At 40.8% G+C, this 16,211-nt stretch overlaps 3 protein-coding genes across 3 annotated transcripts; 2 read left to right on the top strand and 1 right to left on the bottom strand.

Moving 5' to 3' along the window:
* Positions 1-746: 746 nt before the first annotated feature.
* gng8 (guanine nucleotide binding protein (G protein), gamma 8) lies at positions 747-3,029 on the top strand. Its single transcript, XM_046410890.1, has 3 exons — positions 747-1,091; positions 1,802-1,911; positions 2,371-3,029. Exons 2-3 carry the CDS (start codon positions 1,819-1,821, stop codon positions 2,497-2,499), a joined length of 222 nt encoding a protein of 73 aa, XP_046266846.1. The 5' UTR covers positions 747-1,091; positions 1,802-1,818; the 3' UTR covers positions 2,500-3,029.
* A 50-nt stretch (positions 3,030-3,079) lies between these two features.
* Positions 3,080-6,731, top strand: tmem45b (transmembrane protein 45B). The gene is made up of 6 exons (XM_046410888.1): positions 3,080-3,226; positions 4,309-4,506; positions 4,599-4,811; positions 4,909-5,093; positions 5,433-5,575; positions 6,467-6,731. Exons 2-6 carry the CDS (start codon positions 4,317-4,319, stop codon positions 6,576-6,578), a joined length of 843 nt encoding a protein of 280 aa, XP_046266844.1. The 5' UTR covers positions 3,080-3,226; positions 4,309-4,316; the 3' UTR covers positions 6,579-6,731.
* Positions 6,732-6,859: 128 nt separating this feature from the next.
* nfrkb (nuclear factor related to kappaB binding protein) lies at positions 6,860-16,199 on the bottom strand. Its single transcript, XM_046410879.1, has 26 exons — positions 16,078-16,199; positions 15,470-15,622; positions 15,139-15,340; positions 14,906-15,033; positions 14,660-14,831; positions 14,307-14,411; positions 14,145-14,218; positions 13,991-14,072; positions 13,707-13,902; positions 13,510-13,621; positions 13,292-13,418; positions 13,117-13,194; positions 12,944-13,020; positions 12,778-12,824; positions 12,562-12,622; positions 12,282-12,456; positions 12,068-12,174; positions 11,826-11,949; positions 11,402-11,481; positions 11,020-11,216; positions 10,638-10,893; positions 10,372-10,551; positions 9,294-10,019; positions 8,140-8,246; positions 7,761-7,896; positions 6,860-7,553 (listed from the first exon to the last, which is right to left on the bottom strand). The coding sequence occupies exons 2-26, from the start codon at positions 15,593-15,595 to the stop codon at positions 7,413-7,415; spliced, it is 3,816 nt and encodes a 1,271-aa protein (XP_046266835.1). The 5' UTR covers positions 15,596-15,622; positions 16,078-16,199; the 3' UTR covers positions 6,860-7,412.
* Between the last annotated feature and the right edge of the window lie 12 nt (positions 16,200-16,211).

Genomic DNA, 16,211 nt, shown 5'->3' with positions numbered 1-16,211 from the left:
GACTCACAGACTGGGGACTAACCCCTGTGGATAAGTGTGCCTGTTCCTTATCACCTTCCTGGGTTTTGATTTAGTAAATGTGAAATCATCTTAATCTGATTGATTTTGATTTGAATTTCTCATAAATAAATGAGCAATATGAGACACGCTGTTTGGTTGGCTGGATGGATGATAAGAGTTTAGACCCACACATTAACAGCTTGTATTATGCGACACAACACTGGGCAAATTATATTTTTGGGCCCTTTGTGACAGAGACTGGTTAGGTAAAGCAGCAGCTCTTTCTACTCATATGGTCCCACACCCTCCACAGAGAGAGACAGGGAAACAAATGTTAATGAGGCACTTGACATTTAACTCCATAAGACTGCCACTTTGCCCCCTGCTGCTGTGTGGAATAACTGTCAGCTCTACAGGAAAGATTGGCAGCAGTGTAGAGGATATCTATAACCTGAAATACACAGTTCTGTTGTCTGAGAAAACTCACAATTTGACCCTGACTTACTTTGCAAATTTACTATTGGATATATTGCATGTTATCAAGTAATTTTGTGTAGCCTATTAGTTGTGGGAAAGAACTGGGCTCTTAAAGTATCTCTTTGTAGCTTGATATTTTATTATTATGTGTCTAATAATGAATTACAATTAAGGAAATTAATTAAAGTCATGGAAAACAACCTTGCCTATTCTCTTGAGAGTTTCCTCATTATATCCTAATGTTTTTTATAATGCTGTCAGGTGTCTGGGGGAAAATGTCTTTATATTAAATACACTATTATTTAAATCTAATTCCTACTTTGCCTCTTTTGAAAAAGCCACGTTTAACGTTACATCTCGGAGCTCCAGGTAGACGAGTGATGCAGACTCAAGAGATGAAGGTCACGCCACATGTTGCCTTTAACTGCTGCACTGAGCCCATCCTGGGGGCAGAACCACAGCTTATTATTTGAAGGAGGGAACCTATTGAAGCCTTCCTCCTCATCTTTGCCACTAACCTCTCTTCATTTGTTACTGTAAGTTGGTACGGAGGACTCTGTGGAAGGCAAGCAGACTTTCATTCCAGGAGCCCAACAGTTGCTGTCACTCTTTTGGTGAGACATGTTGTGATTATTACAAGTTAGGATAAATTTTGAGAAACTGTATATATTTTTTTATTTTTTAATCAGATTTTGTTCAGATTCATGGAAATGTGTCTCTATATCTCCGCATGTGTGCCGAGTGTGAATTATATTACTGTGTAGAAAATATTTGTATTGACAGAATTGACTAATTAATTTCACACTCACAGAAAACAGTCTTTTGTTGTTGACTGATGATGCTTTTAATTCACTGCTCTATAAGAGGTTCAACTAGATCGATCTCTTGCATCAGTCTATGCAGCTGAGCAACATAATAGCAGCTTTGTAGAAACAACAGTAGGGAGATTAATAGCATTGGGTCTCTACATCTGCAGCTTTGTGCAGATGCATTTTCAAAGATCAACAAGTAAATGTTAATATTAGGTGTATTTACATTCTCAGCTAGCGGATGCCCCCCTGGGGGAGCTGATCTGCCTCCTGTTCCCTGCCTCCTCCTTTGAGACCCTCCCTGTGCACACTTGCAGCTGAGACCCAGGGAGCAGAATTAACTAGCAAATTGAAACAGACTCCAGCCATGGCACAATAGCTTTAATAAATTGTCACACACTGTGTTTGCTTTCCTTTAAAAGTTAAACCATGTTTATGTTTAATCTTCCTGTTCAGTGATGCATACTGATATTGTTTGTCCAGTAACTCAGCATTTGATGCTTTGTTGCATGCAGGCTAAGTTGAGCAGTAAATGTGCAGGATGTCCAACAACATGGCCAAGATTGCAGATGCTCGAAAGACGGTGGAACAGTTGAAACTGGAAGTCAACATAGAGAGGATGATGGTGAGTCAGCACATTATGGAACTACAGAGCTGATAATAATGGCAAAGTTTTTACATCTATTTTAAAACTTTAACCCTTAATTTCTGCAGCTGATCTAATTTCCCTTTCAAAAGAAAATCCACATTAGGCATTTACCATTTAAGGCATGATAAATATATGAAATCAGAAACTTTGATTTTGTCACATGTAACCACGTTTTGACAGTTTAATCAGCAAAGTTTTGTGTTTCCATTTCCAATACAGTCATTTTATAGACAGTTCAGTCCACACAGATCATATAAAGCTCAACTAAGCTCCTTTCCTTTGCTGATACTAGTTTTTGATTTTTGATTAATGCAGGAAGAAAGATGTTCTTTGGTTGTCTTAATCAATGGTTAAATACAGGAAAATCTGAATTTAAAATGTTCTTTCAATCTTTTTCCCTACATGGGCATGCATTACCTTCACCTTTTTGTACAGGTATCCAAAGCAGCGGCTGAGCTGATGGCCTACTGTGAAAGTCATGCCAAAGAAGACCCTCTAGTGACACCAGTACCGTCTTCTGAGAACCCGTTTCGGGAGAAGAAATTATTCTGTGTAGTATTATAATCAACTCCTCTCCCACACTGCCTTTTGTTTTTAATGTGTGAATTTAATGACAAATTGGATTAGAAAACATTTTTTTCTTACAACATTCGGTTTTGTAATTAATTAAATTAGCTCTCTGGTGAATAACTTTATACCTGAGGAATAATCATTATTTGAACATGATGATAAAGGCAATAAAGATTTTTTTGGTAATGGGTGCAAAGTTCATTTAAGGCCAGTATTGCTGCCTCTCCTTGTGCACACAGTTTCTCACTGGCCTTACGTTTAACTCATTTGTATAGAGAGTAACAGTAAGATTTTTTTTTAAACTGTTGTAAGGTGTTGGTATTATTGTTTTAGACTAATTTCATATTATGAAAAGGCAAAATAAATTATACATTTGTTCACACTATGTTTTCACAATATGAAAAAAAGTTTACTTTAAGGTGACAAGAAAAGTTTTTTTTTCATAATCTATAATATTTACCTGAGTTAACAGTACAGTCTTTAGTCTGGTGTTGTTTTTCCGCCTGAATGTTGCAGACGTTTCCCAGGAGGTTGTCCCTTGGTCATGGAAACCAATACAAATAAGGGGTGGGGCTCAGTGATGTTGCCCGTACAGGTTACAAGTGCAGACAACAGGTGTGCATAGTTCACACAGACCAATGTGATCTCACACTGTCAACTGCCAACATTGAAAGATTTCCCAAAGCTACTCAGCCACTGGGAGTTAGCCGCAGAGAATAAGGTATGTACATTCTGTTAGCCATCTCTCATAAATGTGACAGGAAAGGCTGGTATCTCCACAGTTACTGTTTTGCAGCTTACCTTCAGTATGCTTTCTTTAGGTTTACAATAAATCTTTTGGGTGCAACTACATCTACCTATAGGCCTGTGGCTCCTGGTAATTTTTGTGAAAATATTTGTAATTGTGAAAGGAAGATGTTTTGAATCAACTAGTCAAACAGGGGTAGTCAAGAAAAACTTGAATTACTTCACAACTCTTGAACACACCCGTCACTCTGAGCCTATGGACAGGAGGAAGTTACAAAAGAAGTTAGTGGCACCCTTGCACTGACAGCACATTGCAACACTTCAGTGAGTCCAACCGATACTGCTAAAACTGAGATACGAATAGCTTAAGTACTTTTGCTTTTTTTAAAATATAGGTGAACAACGTGTTCATATAACCATATAGCACCTGTCTGATTTGAATGAGTGTCATTTTTGCTAGTCAAATGAGCAGCTTGTCTGAATCAGAGGGCTCACTGCCAACCTGCCCTGATCGGACAAAGTACAGGATAAAGTTCCAAATAATGAATGCTTCCTAATTTCCATTCTATGGCAGATCTCAGGATTAGTGAGATTGATATGACCTGAAAGTTAATAGTTTTAGACAATACTTATGCTTTGGCTCAAAATGAACTCCCTCAATGATGTTTTAATCTCTATAGATTATAAATTCAGCCTTTCCTTTTTGTTGAAGTTCTTCATAAATATTTGGCAAGATTACTCTATATTCTTGAATTTGTCATGTGTGTAACAAATCTGTTAGACTATAAAAACATTTTACTTAGCAAAAATCAGTCCACCATCTTGTGACTGAGGGTATCTCTGCTACTCTTAATAGCCCCCCTTTTCCTTTAAATGACACTTTATTGCTTGTAATCATCACATGGATCCAAACACCATAAAATAAAGCTCAGCGCGTGAGCTTTAACCTCAGAGTGAAGTCCTTCCACATTCAAAGGAATCAGACCTATATAATAAACACTGTGTTTCTCTCAAATGTATGATAGTGTTACTAAGGTATATTTATTATATTTTCAGGCCCAACAATGGCCAACTTCGGAGGACATGCCATTCCTGGCTCTTTTTTTCTTCTCTTTGGCTTTTGGCTGACAGTGAAAAACATTCTCCAACACTATTGGAGGACAACTCAGCCTAAAGGCAGATGGATCATGCCACCTTTCTTTAAAAAAATGGAATACTTCGAGGGAGGATTTGCTATCTTTGCCTCATTTGTTGGTCAGTTTCCCTCTCAATCCATCTGCACACTTAAAACTCTCTCAAACCTGTTCTCGGCTCATCTCAGTTGGTCTGACGTTGTTCCATCTCAGGTATTATGGTTGAACAGTTTGTGGTGGATGGTCCACATGCCCACCTCTACGACAAAGAGAACAGTTCATGGGTCAAGCTGATGAACTGGCAGCACAGCACCATGTATCTGTTCTTTGGGATCTATGGAATAGCACTGGTTACCAGTACTGCATCCAAAATGGTGCCGGTTGGTGTAGACCGCCTTGCTCTCTCCTTGGCTCTTTTTGTTGAAGGTAAGCTGTAAGAAAGCTCGGGTTTGATTTCTTTTCATATCACAAATATGTCTATATGTGAGTCATGTTTTATGTTTGACTGTCCCATGTCACCCAGGGTTTCTGTTCTATTACCACGTGCACAATCGGCCCCTTCTGGATGCTCACATCCACTCGCTGCTGTTGGTGGCTGTGTTTGGTGGATCGGCTAGCAGCATGTTGGAGGTGTTTATAAGAGACAACATTATTCTGGAGCTGCTCAGAGGATGCCTGTTCATCCTGCAGGGCTCGTGGTTCTACCAGGTGATTAGCAAAAATAAGATGCCAAGAATGCCATTTGTGGAACACTGTGAATATGCCCATACGCACTTTTTCATATTTCATAGCCACCGCCAAGCACAGTGCCCATGAGCACGCTATGTACAACACCAAAACAAGGGATATTTCAAAAGAACATACCAGAGGTTTTGACATTTTAAGCCGACTTACCACAACTTCCGTATACTTCACCTTACTGTTAACCATTATAGACAATAGATTTGACTCATTTCACCAAGCTTTTTCAGCGGCAAATAAGTTTAATCTTGGCCCATCGCGCTGACATCAGACCTGTCTCCTTTTCAAACTTCACTGTCATTTCAGATTGGTTTTGTACTTTATCCATTACATGGACCAGATTGGGACTTGACACTGCATGACAACGTCATGTTTGTCACAATGTGCTTCTGCTGGCACATAGCTGTGGCCTTGCTTTTAGTCACCTGCACCTCCTCTGCGACTTGGCTGTAAGTATCTCATTCTTTATTTATATACATTTTAGAACTAAAATCAATAGTTATTTAATGTGGACCAGTACAGGCTTCATGCAGAACAAGGTAAATACTTAACAGACATTTGAATTCAAGTAAATTTATGTGATGTATGTAATCCACTTCTTCACTTTCATAAAGCCTTCTGATAGGAGCAGCAAACTGAACCATTCACCATTCATTATCCTTCCCTCAAAAATGCAAAAGAGCTGGATATTACTACACATACTCTGTGTGTTGTATTCATATAACTTGTTGTGTAGACAAAATGATGATCACCACCTATTGATAAATAAATGATTAGAAAATAGCAGAGCGAGTTTTATTCTAATCTCTGAACCTGTATCTGAAGTTACCCTGTGAAGTTTTTATAGTCAACATGTTTTAGTTTACATTCAACACTTCCAAGCAAGATGCACTGGATGCTCAGGGCCTTCTAAACATGTTCAAGGAGTGTTTAAACTCTGTACAACACCTTACAGATATTTGTAAAGCCCTTGTCTTGAAACCTGTATTGTTCCCATCAGGTTGCTGTGCTCTTCTTCTTTTTTCTTTTTCTTTCCACTGATGCATTGCTAGTCATCAGAAAATGTGCATCATATTAACCACATGCTGCAGATGTTTGAGGAACCTCATGCATACGCTGGTAGAAAATTAGATGCGCACATACAGAACAGCGGTCAGAACAGAGACCTCAGTTTGGGTCTTCTGAGTACATTTTAGAATCTTGACTTTCCCTTTTAAGATAATGCTTGGAGAAATATTTACAGAATTAACATATCAACATGATAAGTTAATTTTCAGTTCTAGTGTGAATGTGTAGCATTTATGTTGTTCGTGTGTTTCCTTTTATTCTTTTTCCGACAGCACACTGAAGCGATTCTCAGGAAAGGGACGAGACATTGAGATTGGAATGCGCAACACATCCTCCAAAACAAGCTCCCAGAAAGCTTTGCTGGAAGAGTCAGATGAAGAGTGAATGTATGGTGGTTATTTCTTTTGAAACTTTTGTTAAATGTATGTTGATGTGTTGAGGCCAAGTCTGCTGTTTTGCACGTGGTATTTCTAATTTTTTTTTGTTTTTGGTATATGTAAATAAATAAATAAATCACTAAATCAAACGCATCTGAAATATGATCTGCTTTTATGGTCTGTTAAAATATTTTTTTGTATGAGTGTATGGCCTGCTTTCAAATAAAGCATATCACAAAACAACAATTAATGCATTAAAACAAAAATCAACAAGTAAAAACAGCAAGATAGGTCAGACATTCCCATTCATTTCACATTTGCTAATATTACATCACACATTTAAAGAGATGACAAACATCCTATTGACAGTGACAGAAATTTGAACTGGTTGTGATTTGGGTCAACCACTGAAAGAAAAAGTAAACAAGGGATTTTTGTGTAACCTCCCTGAACACGGTTGTAGCCTGGTGAGCTGTTTTACATTATATTTCTAACAATGTGGAGAACAAAACTCAGGAGATGAAATGTAGTTGGGGAATAATGACAATTCTCAACATACTGGGGATACTGGCAGCTTTTCACCCTCCAACAGACTGTGTGAACCTGAACACAAACCCGTGGATTCATGGCGAGGAAAGTACTTTTCTGGCCTTTGTGGGTATTATTCAGATAAAAAAAAAAAGGAAGGCAAATTGCATGCTGTGGTAACATCACTTGCGAGAGTAGTAACAAGTCAAATGATGCTGAAAAAAGCTTGAAACAAAAGTACACAAATGACTAGATACAGGCATGTATCTTGAGCAGGGCACCTTTAATTCATTGCTAGCTGGCTGACACAGGATCACTGTTGGGGTGCAGGCGGAGGATCGGGCGCACATTTGGGCGAAGGTGCTGTTGTGACTACAACTGTGGAAACTGATTTCGGGGTGCCTGTTGCTATGTGCTGCTGGAGCTGCTGTGCCTGAACAGTCTGGATGCGAACCTAAAGAATTTGAAGGCATCAAATAACATGAATGATTTTTTTTTTTTGCAGGTTTTGGTGATTAATTACAATGAGTGTCCACAAACTACAAATTACTGTAACAAAATGATCGATTAAATGAAAACTTGTTTAGATTGAACAGACCCCCCCCCCTTTCTGACAATACTTTCTTATTTCCGACATTAAAAAAGTGAACTCTGAGCTCACCTGTGTGGCCTGGCCCTGCTGCTGAAGCTGTTGGAATTGCTGTGCTGTGACAAAGCTGACTGGTTTGTTCCCTGCAATCAGCTTGGTGCCAGCAGGCATGGTGGTCAGGATGATATTTCTGCCCAGACTGCTGATACTGCTCAGAAAAGAGACGGAAAGGACAAAAACATGTCAGTCTACCACCGTTTTACAGAAACACAGACAAGACAACAGTAAAGAAATGAAGGCTGCAAGACTACAGAATCTGGTCAATATCAGTAGAGGTTAAAGCTCAAGTCAATTCTACAACAATCCAATTTTCTCTGGAAAAGTTCTTGACAAGAAAAAATACTCTCAATATAAATGGAAAAGGGATGATGGTGTGCATGATAAGGCTCACTTTGTGTTAAGGCTTCCTTTCACAATGGGTGTCGTCACAACACTCTTGCTCTTCAGTGGTTGGTTGAGGACGGAGAGAGGCACAGTTATCCGTGCAGGTAACTTGCCCTGTAACGTCAGAGTAAGAAAAGAGACATGCTTGAGGTGAGGTTCTTCAGTAACCAGTGCAGAAGGGATCAATAAACACATCAGAGCAGTAACTTAAATACAAACAACTAGAAATGCACAATTTACGGTGAAATCGATTTACTAAGAGGAAGTAGCCTTTGTGTTTGAAGAAGCTGAGATAAAAGCTGATGAGTTCCTATTTGATAAATTCCAACTGTCTCAGGAGGAAACCACACAAAGCAATAAATCAACTATTCAGAGAGGCATTTGGGAGGAAGCACGCTGCAGTTCTAAGTCAGTACCTTGCACAGCTTGTTTTAGTCTAATAACTTGTAAACAGATATCCAAATTCAGACTGTGTGCATTGCCAGTCTGCAGTTCTTCATCCATCGACTGCAACTCAAATGACCATGTGAACCACCTTGTAAACAAATTTCTTTTTTTTCTTTCTTTCTTGGAGAAGCTGTGTGCTGACAGGCAGAAAAAAACCCAGATTTCACTCAGCCGTGCCAATCTGATATCCTATGACGAACTGGGTGAATGACCTCCATAAACAGAGTAATGCTTAGAACACCACCCCTATTACCATCACTTAACAGTAAGATATGATATGATGGTCTGTCATTGTAATAGAAAAAACTGTTTTGTTTAAGGTTAATAAAAATGTTAATAAAAATGTCTGCAATGCATGTGTAGTGTTTTACATTATCACACATTAAATTGCCAGCTTTTATCAGCTGGCGACTGAAGGAGTACATGAAACATAATGCTCCCACATGGAAACAAACGGTCCAACAGTGGCCCCTGGAGGCCATGCTGCTTCGTACATGAACATCCTGAAAAATGGGTTTGAGCAAATGGATTAAAACTGATGGAGACTGAAAATTCTGGTCTCAAGTGGTCTCAAAATATCAAATATTAACATTCTCTCTGTAGGATAGCTGTCATCTTATTAAGCTATGTAGCTTATCCAATGGGAATGATGGCCAAACCTACAAAAAAATAGTTTTATTAAAATCTGAACAGAATCAGGAAAAATTCTCTTACTGTTTGTGTAGTGACCACAGTTGCAGGGACCTGCCGCACAGTGGCTGTGGCCGTTCCTAGCGTGAGAGGTGAGCACGAGGCTCCAGGAGCTACTGTGATGCCCTTAGCACCAGCCACAACACTGGCAGCCATGGTGACAACATTAGCACACGTAGACGCTGTGAGCGGTTTACTCCCCGTGGTGGTCGTCATTGTGATGGTCTGACCCTGTTTCTGTGGAATAACACCAAGACCTGGCATTATCCGAATGGTGGCGCCACTCTTGTCAGGGGAGGACACAGTGGAGAAGGTCCGAGCTTTCTGGTCACCCACAGCCAATGTGGGCATGAGACGTATGGCCGTGTCTCCTGCAGCCTTCAGCAAAGTGGAAGCAACAGCACCGGCTTTAGTGGTCTGTACTTCCCCTGTACAGGATGTAGCACTGGAGGCCGAGGAAGGTGAAGGGTGTGGTGGTGTCACATGGAGAGTAGCTGATATGCTCTTGTTGCCTGTGGTTGCAGTGCTAAGAAAGTCAGGGGTGAGTTTGACAGTTGCAACTGGGGATTTGGCGAGTGTTGCCATCATGTCAGGTGTGATTCGCAGCACTGTCTGGCCTTTAGCGTCAGTGGTGATGGAAGATGGTGGAAGACGCAGGACATCTTTACCCTGGATGCGCAGGTTTGTAGCAGTGATTGGAATTCCTGTTGCTCCTGGAGTCTTCATTCCCAACTGGCCTGTGATGGACACCTTCAGGAAAAAAAATGCAACATATCAACATAGAGATCTTGTGATCATTAACATGGCAAATTACATTTGTTACTCATGTGAGGATATTGAGTTTTTCCATAACCTGTAAGCTTTTCTTGTTGAAACAGGATTTCCAGTGTGGGGCGATGACCAAACTAAATGAACTATCATAGGTGGAAGTTTAGTTTTATGCCCTACCTGTAAAGAGCATCTTACTAGTTTGACGCCGTAGTCACCTCCACAATTTGTGCAATAACTAACTTCCAGCCTGCTGGAGAATTTCTCATAGTTCATGTCTGTTTAGAAAAGGCGCCAGTGAACCAAATCTTCCAGTTGAAACAAACTGGTTCACCTGTTTGATATTCGGACTGGAGACTCCTTGCAGCACAGCAGGAGAGCCAGGGTTGTTTGCCGGGCTACTGGGTGATCCAGTCTGAGGTCTGGCCACAGCTACAGCAGACACAGACAGGCTGGTCGGTACCTGAACTGGACTACTTGTAGACTGACTCCTCAGGGGCACAGAAACTACTGCCTGTTGACATAGACAATAAAGAGAGACAGTATTAATTATACATTCACTATATGCAGAGAAACACATGCCGCTGTTCAACTGATTACCTGTGAAATGCCCTTGGCTGCCACTGACACGGGCATCCTGATCTGGTGAGGGGTCTGGTGTACTAGTGTGGTCTGCTGACTTCCTGCCGACTGAGTGGAAACCACCCTCACCTGAGGGATGGAGCCTGCTGCGATGTGACTCACTATCCGAGCCGCATGTTGGGAGGTCACTGGCTGTGAAGCTGGTGGACCAGCCTGACTACTGGGTAAGATGGCTCCCAGCTGGGGCAACGAGGGAGGGGACACAAGAAGAACACTACAAAAGCGAGAAGGGGTAGAAGCAATAATTAAAGTTAGAACCTAGTTCAGATTACACAGATGGAACGTGGGTGCATGTATTGTAAAGTATTAATATGAAGAAAAAGTCTTGTGTGACACTGACCCTGGGCTGGATTTGACAGCATCTGGGACTCCTGTCTTTGTTGGTGTGGTGGCTGTGCAGGGTAAGGGTGACTTTGGGGTTCCAGGTGTGTTTATAGTGGGTGTAACAGGAGTGGGTGACAAGGGATTGGAGCCAATATCCTGTCCTCCCTCCAGACATCCAGGGGCTTTACTGGCTCCATCTTTACTTCCAGACTTCTAAAACAAAAATAGGGCTTGAGATTCATAATCAACAGCTAAAATGTTGTCCTAAAACACTAATAAAAAAACCTAAAACTCAGAGGTTGCAAAATCTCCACTACAGTAGCATTATTTCATTAGTTTTCATACTGTAAAAAATCTAAACAGAAATTTTAGCAATAAAATGGAGGAAGTGGACTCACAGGCTTGGATGCAGGTTTAGGTTTCTGTTGTAGAGCTTTTCTTGCTTTTGCAGCAGCAGCTTGGGCCTGGTGGATCCTCTCTGGATGGGAGAACATGAAAATTAATCACTTTTTCCATATTTCAGTCATTTTCAAGATGAGGAGCATATGTTACCTAATGAGCTACTGTGCATGAGAGTGCAATCATTAATAATGAGGGCAGAAGAAAGATTAAGGTATTAAAAAAGGTACAAAAACTGAAAATTAAAATAAATAAATTAATTAATTAAATCTATGAGTCTACAGGGGTTATAGGAAATGAAATAAATCTTCCTACACAACTGGCGCCTTATTGGCTGCCTTCAATCAAATCTACAGGATTAGAGAGCTTAAGCCAAACTAGGGTGAACAGCTGAACCCTAAAATAAAGTCCACGGCTGCTTACCAAACTCCTCTTGACTGCGACTGCGATGCAGGTAAATCCAGAGTTTGCGGCCGATGTCATACTTCACACAGGGGTCTTTCTCATAGTGAAGTCTATCCAGAGCCCCACTGACCACCGTGTTCACCTAAGCAGCAAAGAAAACTCTTTACATGCAGGAAACGTCACCATATGCAAAGACCTATATAAAGGCAGTATCTGCCTCTAAAAACTGGCTCTGAAACAGGCCAATATACAGTCCACACCTGTGCACTAGTGACATCTGGAGCAAGAAACTGTGAGTCTTTCAACAGTTCACAGATCTCTGCTCTTGTTCCTTCTCCATTGGGTAACCTGGCTGCTGCATCCCGCACTATAGAGGAAAGAGGGCAGAAGTCAGAATTGTGTGATTGGGTTCCTTTGCCCACAGTTGTGACCACAGCCTGAATATGGAGTCGAAAGTAAAACAGCAGGTCTGACCAAGAGAGAGAATGGTGACGTATGGTGGTCGGTCAGAGCGGAGCAGCGTGTGCTCCCTGGCTTTGTTGAGAGACATCTCCTTATCAAACACCCCTTTGACAGGTCCCACCACAGACTCAAAGCCGTGCATCCTGTAGGTGAAGGCTTTATGTGGCTGGTTGTAGCGCTGCTGCTCCTAATAATCAATCAAGAGAAGTATGTGAGCTTAGAGAGTTCTTGTCTAGACAAAAGAGACAAAATGTTATAAATAAGAAAAATGATTCCAGTGGCTCAAACAAACCTGGATCTGAAACACTTGTCTCTCATCTCCAGTGCTGGGCCGCACCACATAATCAGTTGAACTGTTTGGTTAGAAATATCGCACTGTTAACAGCCATGATTCCTGTAACTCAAACTATTTCACTACTTTAATGTTAGGCTAACAAAATAACTCATCTCTGTTATACATAACATATAATATATATATATCACATCTGCAAAGATTTATGAATCTTACACTCTTGGTGTGGGAGAAGTAATCTCTAACATGTCTTCATTTTCTGTCTGTGGAAGACAAAAAAGTCTGTTTAGATTTTGTGACAAATAAAACAGCCATAATCATAAATATAGTAGCATAAACACAATATGAACCGTCAGTCAGCGCTGAAACTGTAACACAATACCTTGACGACTAAATCTCTGGAGTCCAGCCACAGTTGACAGAGTGCACTGATATCCTTCTCTGTATCCTGAGTGGGGCCTAAAACAAGTGAGTGACTTTAATGTTCAAGAATACCATCGGTCTGAATAGCAAGACATGCATTAGTCAGGAATCTCAATAACTGATCCCTCTTACCAATCCACCTCCACTGCTGAGTTTTATCAGAAAATTCCACAAATGGAGAAAAGCCACTGGGGAGTGTCATCATGCCATCTGATTGAAAAACAGAGTGAAGGGAAGAAATCCATGGCTAAGATGGTGTGAAAAATAAAGTCTGACCATTTTTGTGTGAGAGATGACAGCCACTTACCTTTAGTCTCTCCTGCAAGAAACTGCAGGGCTTGAAGAACCAAGTCAGACCAACACGGGACAGCTGAAAACCACACGTTGAGGGAGCTGGCAGGAGACGACTGCCACATTTGAACTTTGTCCTCCAACTAAGAGAACAAAATGAAGGCATTTTGATGTGTAGTCAGAACTGTGATCTATTTAATAACATGTATTTAAGACTCTGGAATGAGTGCATACCGCTGAAGTACTGGAAAAGTTCTCTGCTCTTAAGATGTTCTCCAACAAGTTGAAGAAACTGACAGCTATCTCCTCAACTAGAACCGGGCTGCTCTGACACTCCTCCACAATTCTGCAATAAATGGTGATTTTTTTTACATTACACATACAAACACAATTATGTAATTATTTCTGACATCAGGTGGCGGTAGACTCACTCCTCCTTGATATTAGGTAGTGGAGTAGATGGTGTGTCTGGCAGGGAGTTGATGATGTTCACTGGTGGAACAGATGGGGTGTCTGAGGGTGCAAGAGTTTCACAGGGATCCTCGGATTCCACTTTTATCGTCCTCAATTTCTTCTTCTTTCTCTCATCTTTCATCTTCTTCTTAGGCAGAGACAGGTCAAAGAGTGCTGGGAAAAAAGAAAAGGAACATACTGACCATGTATCATGAAGGAATGTAAATAAGACTTAAGATTTTTTTTAAATCTGTTTACTCACGCACGGTCCCCTTTCGACCAATATTTGTTCTTGAGAGTATGTCTCCAAGGTGGATATCAGAGGTCATCAGGTCTGGATGGTCCTGAGAAAATCAGTCACTAGTGAGATACTGTGCAAATTAAAGATCAAATCATATCTGTGTTCTTTTTCTTACTGGCTGTCGCTTCCTCTTCTCCCGATGGTTTTGCAGCATGGCTTTCAAGTCCTGCTCCCCAAATTCTACTTTTTCTGTGTAGAAGAAAAGTCTTATAAATATCATATTCCCTCTACTCAAACATTTGAGGGACATCATCTTGAGATTGCAGAAATCACTGACCGGTAGTCTTCATGTCCTGAGTGGAGAGGCTGGGAAGAACTCTGAGTGAGACGGCAGGTGTTGGAGAGGAAGGTGATTGTGGTGCTGGAGTCCATAATGATATGTCTACAAGCACATGCAATTAAAAGAGGAAGAAATCCAAAGACATTGATATGGTCAGTTGTAAAATCTGCCTTTCTCTATTTAAAATTCATATTGATTATTTTGCAATGGTTTTAATTAATGTTCAAATCTATCCTTATTTGATGTTTATTTTCTTTTTAATTCTTTTAACCTTTCATATTCCTGCTACATAATGGTCCTGCCTAAATCAGACTGTGAAGACTTATTCGAGCTGAGAAACACACACTGACCGTCATCATCAGATGAAGCGTTGCTGTCTCCACATTCAGTTTTGACCTCCTTTAAAATACGGCTCAACCTTCTTCTCACTCTTGGCTCCCGCATTTCAGCATGTGTTTTAGATGGTAACTTTCTTTTCGGTGGAAAGTCCAGACCATTGTGAACAGCAAACTCAAGCAGCTCCTACAACAAGAAGACACATTAAGACCAAGTGCAAGACATCACGTGTGTCGTACGTAAAAGTTTTACAAAAATACCTTTCTGGAAACAAGGATCTGCTTCAATAGTCTGTGGTAATATTGCTGAAGGGAGTACAACTGCCGCTTTCTCTGGGACTTGGCACACAGTTGTCTGTACTTGACCACCTCAGGATTGAAGTAACCATCTAGGTTGAGATAATGAGAGTCATGATTGCAAGGTGCTTCAAAAATTCACTCTGCGTGACATAATTGTCATGTGGTGGGCATAAAAGTGGACAACTAGGAAGTACCTCTGAACAGTTTTTGTGCAAGATGAAGGGGATTTCCAAAGTTAAAATCTCTATTGTTGAATAGGTCACTGATGGTGCTGTCCTGCTCCGCAGTGTTGTTGTCAGGAAACTGTGGCAAAAACTGACGAAGGTGCTGCCTCTGGGAATCTGACAGTACTTCATTCCAGGTGCTCTCGCTCATGACAGAGAAAAAAATTTCTGGCTGTTGCAAACAAAATTAAAGAGCAAAAGTGAATGCATCATCTGCATTTTGTCTGACAAAACAGATGCTAAACAACCGAACAAAACATGAAAGAACAGCATTTCCATCACTGGGCTCCAGGTAACTCACGTCCTCAAGCAAGTCTTCCGGGAGGTTTACTCTGCAGTTCCCCAGCATGCATTCCTCTGTAATTTGTCCATCGTTTTCTTCTTTTGGCTCAAGGGGGTCTGTTAGCATGTGGGTGAGGGCATCCATTCTTCTTCTCTGAGCCAACCTCTGAGTGTTGTACATATCAGAATCAGAATCAGAATTCCTTTATTTATCGCCGAGGGGAAATTCTTTACATAGAATTAAATAGAACATAGAAGAACACGTGACTACAAAAATCATGCTCGCTTTAATCTACAGACTGACGTGAAGTGGTGCGTTTGCTTCAGTCATTCAACTTGCATAGGCTTACAGTAGTGCAAGGTTTAAGAATCTGGGTGATCGGTGCTTCACGCGACCGCATAAACAACCATTCGCCAATGTCAAAACATTAGCCACTATGTACAGTAACCTAGCAGCACTGCTTAGCGAGCTAAGCTAGCAGCTAAGTTAGCAAAAGAGCCAGTTATAGGATAAGAATTGCTGTTTCCAGTTTAAAGGCAGGCACAGTGGTTCTACACAGCATATTGTCAAATATGTATATTTTGACTAAGCTGATAATGCTAGTTAAAGTGGATAATAGCTCTTACCTTATGCTGCTTGGTGTTTTGAAACAGAACAGGGAACTTTTTTAGCGACGCACCGATTTCTTCTTCTATTGAAAAAAAATTGGCTAACGGCAATCGGAGGTCGCTTGCATTGCGTGCTTTACTGCCCTCTATAG

Source organism: Scatophagus argus, chromosome 14, assembly GCF_020382885.2.
Source record: "Scatophagus argus isolate fScaArg1 chromosome 14, fScaArg1.pri, whole genome shotgun sequence".
In the NCBI taxonomy this organism is placed as follows: Eukaryota; Metazoa; Chordata; class Actinopteri; family Scatophagidae; genus Scatophagus; species Scatophagus argus.
This window is presented reverse-complemented; position numbering and strand designations above follow the sequence as displayed.

Bases quoted from the DNA above. Each gene is read 5' to 3' on its own strand.
- gng8 (XM_046410890.1), top strand. From the start codon at position 1,819: ATGTGCAGGATGTCCAACAACATGGCCAAGATTGCAGATGCTCGAAAG. The intron at 1,912-2,370 runs GTGAGTCAGCAC...CTTTTTGTACAG, and splicing joins TCAACATAGAGAGGATGATG to GTATCCAAAGCAGCGGCTGA.
- tmem45b (XM_046410888.1), top strand. From the start codon at position 4,317: ATGGCCAACTTCGGAGGACATGCCATTCCTGGCTCTTTTTTTCTTCTC. The intron at 4,507-4,598 runs GTCAGTTTCCCT...GTTCCATCTCAG, and splicing joins TATCTTTGCCTCATTTGTTG to GTATTATGGTTGAACAGTTT. The intron at 5,576-6,466 runs GTAAGTATCTCA...TTTTTCCGACAG, and splicing joins ACCTCCTCTGCGACTTGGCT to CACACTGAAGCGATTCTCAG.
- nfrkb (XM_046410879.1), bottom strand. From the start codon at position 15,595: ATGGATGCCCTCACCCACATGCTAACAGACCCCCTTGAGCCAAAAGAA. The intron at 12,825-12,943 runs GTATTGTGTTAC...TGTCTTCCACAG, and splicing joins CCAGAGATTTAGTCGTCAAG to ACAGAAAATGAAGACATGTT. The intron at 8,247-9,293 runs GTAAGAGAATTT...CTGACGTTACAG, and splicing joins CTGTGGTCACTACACAAACA to GGCAAGTTACCTGCACGGAT.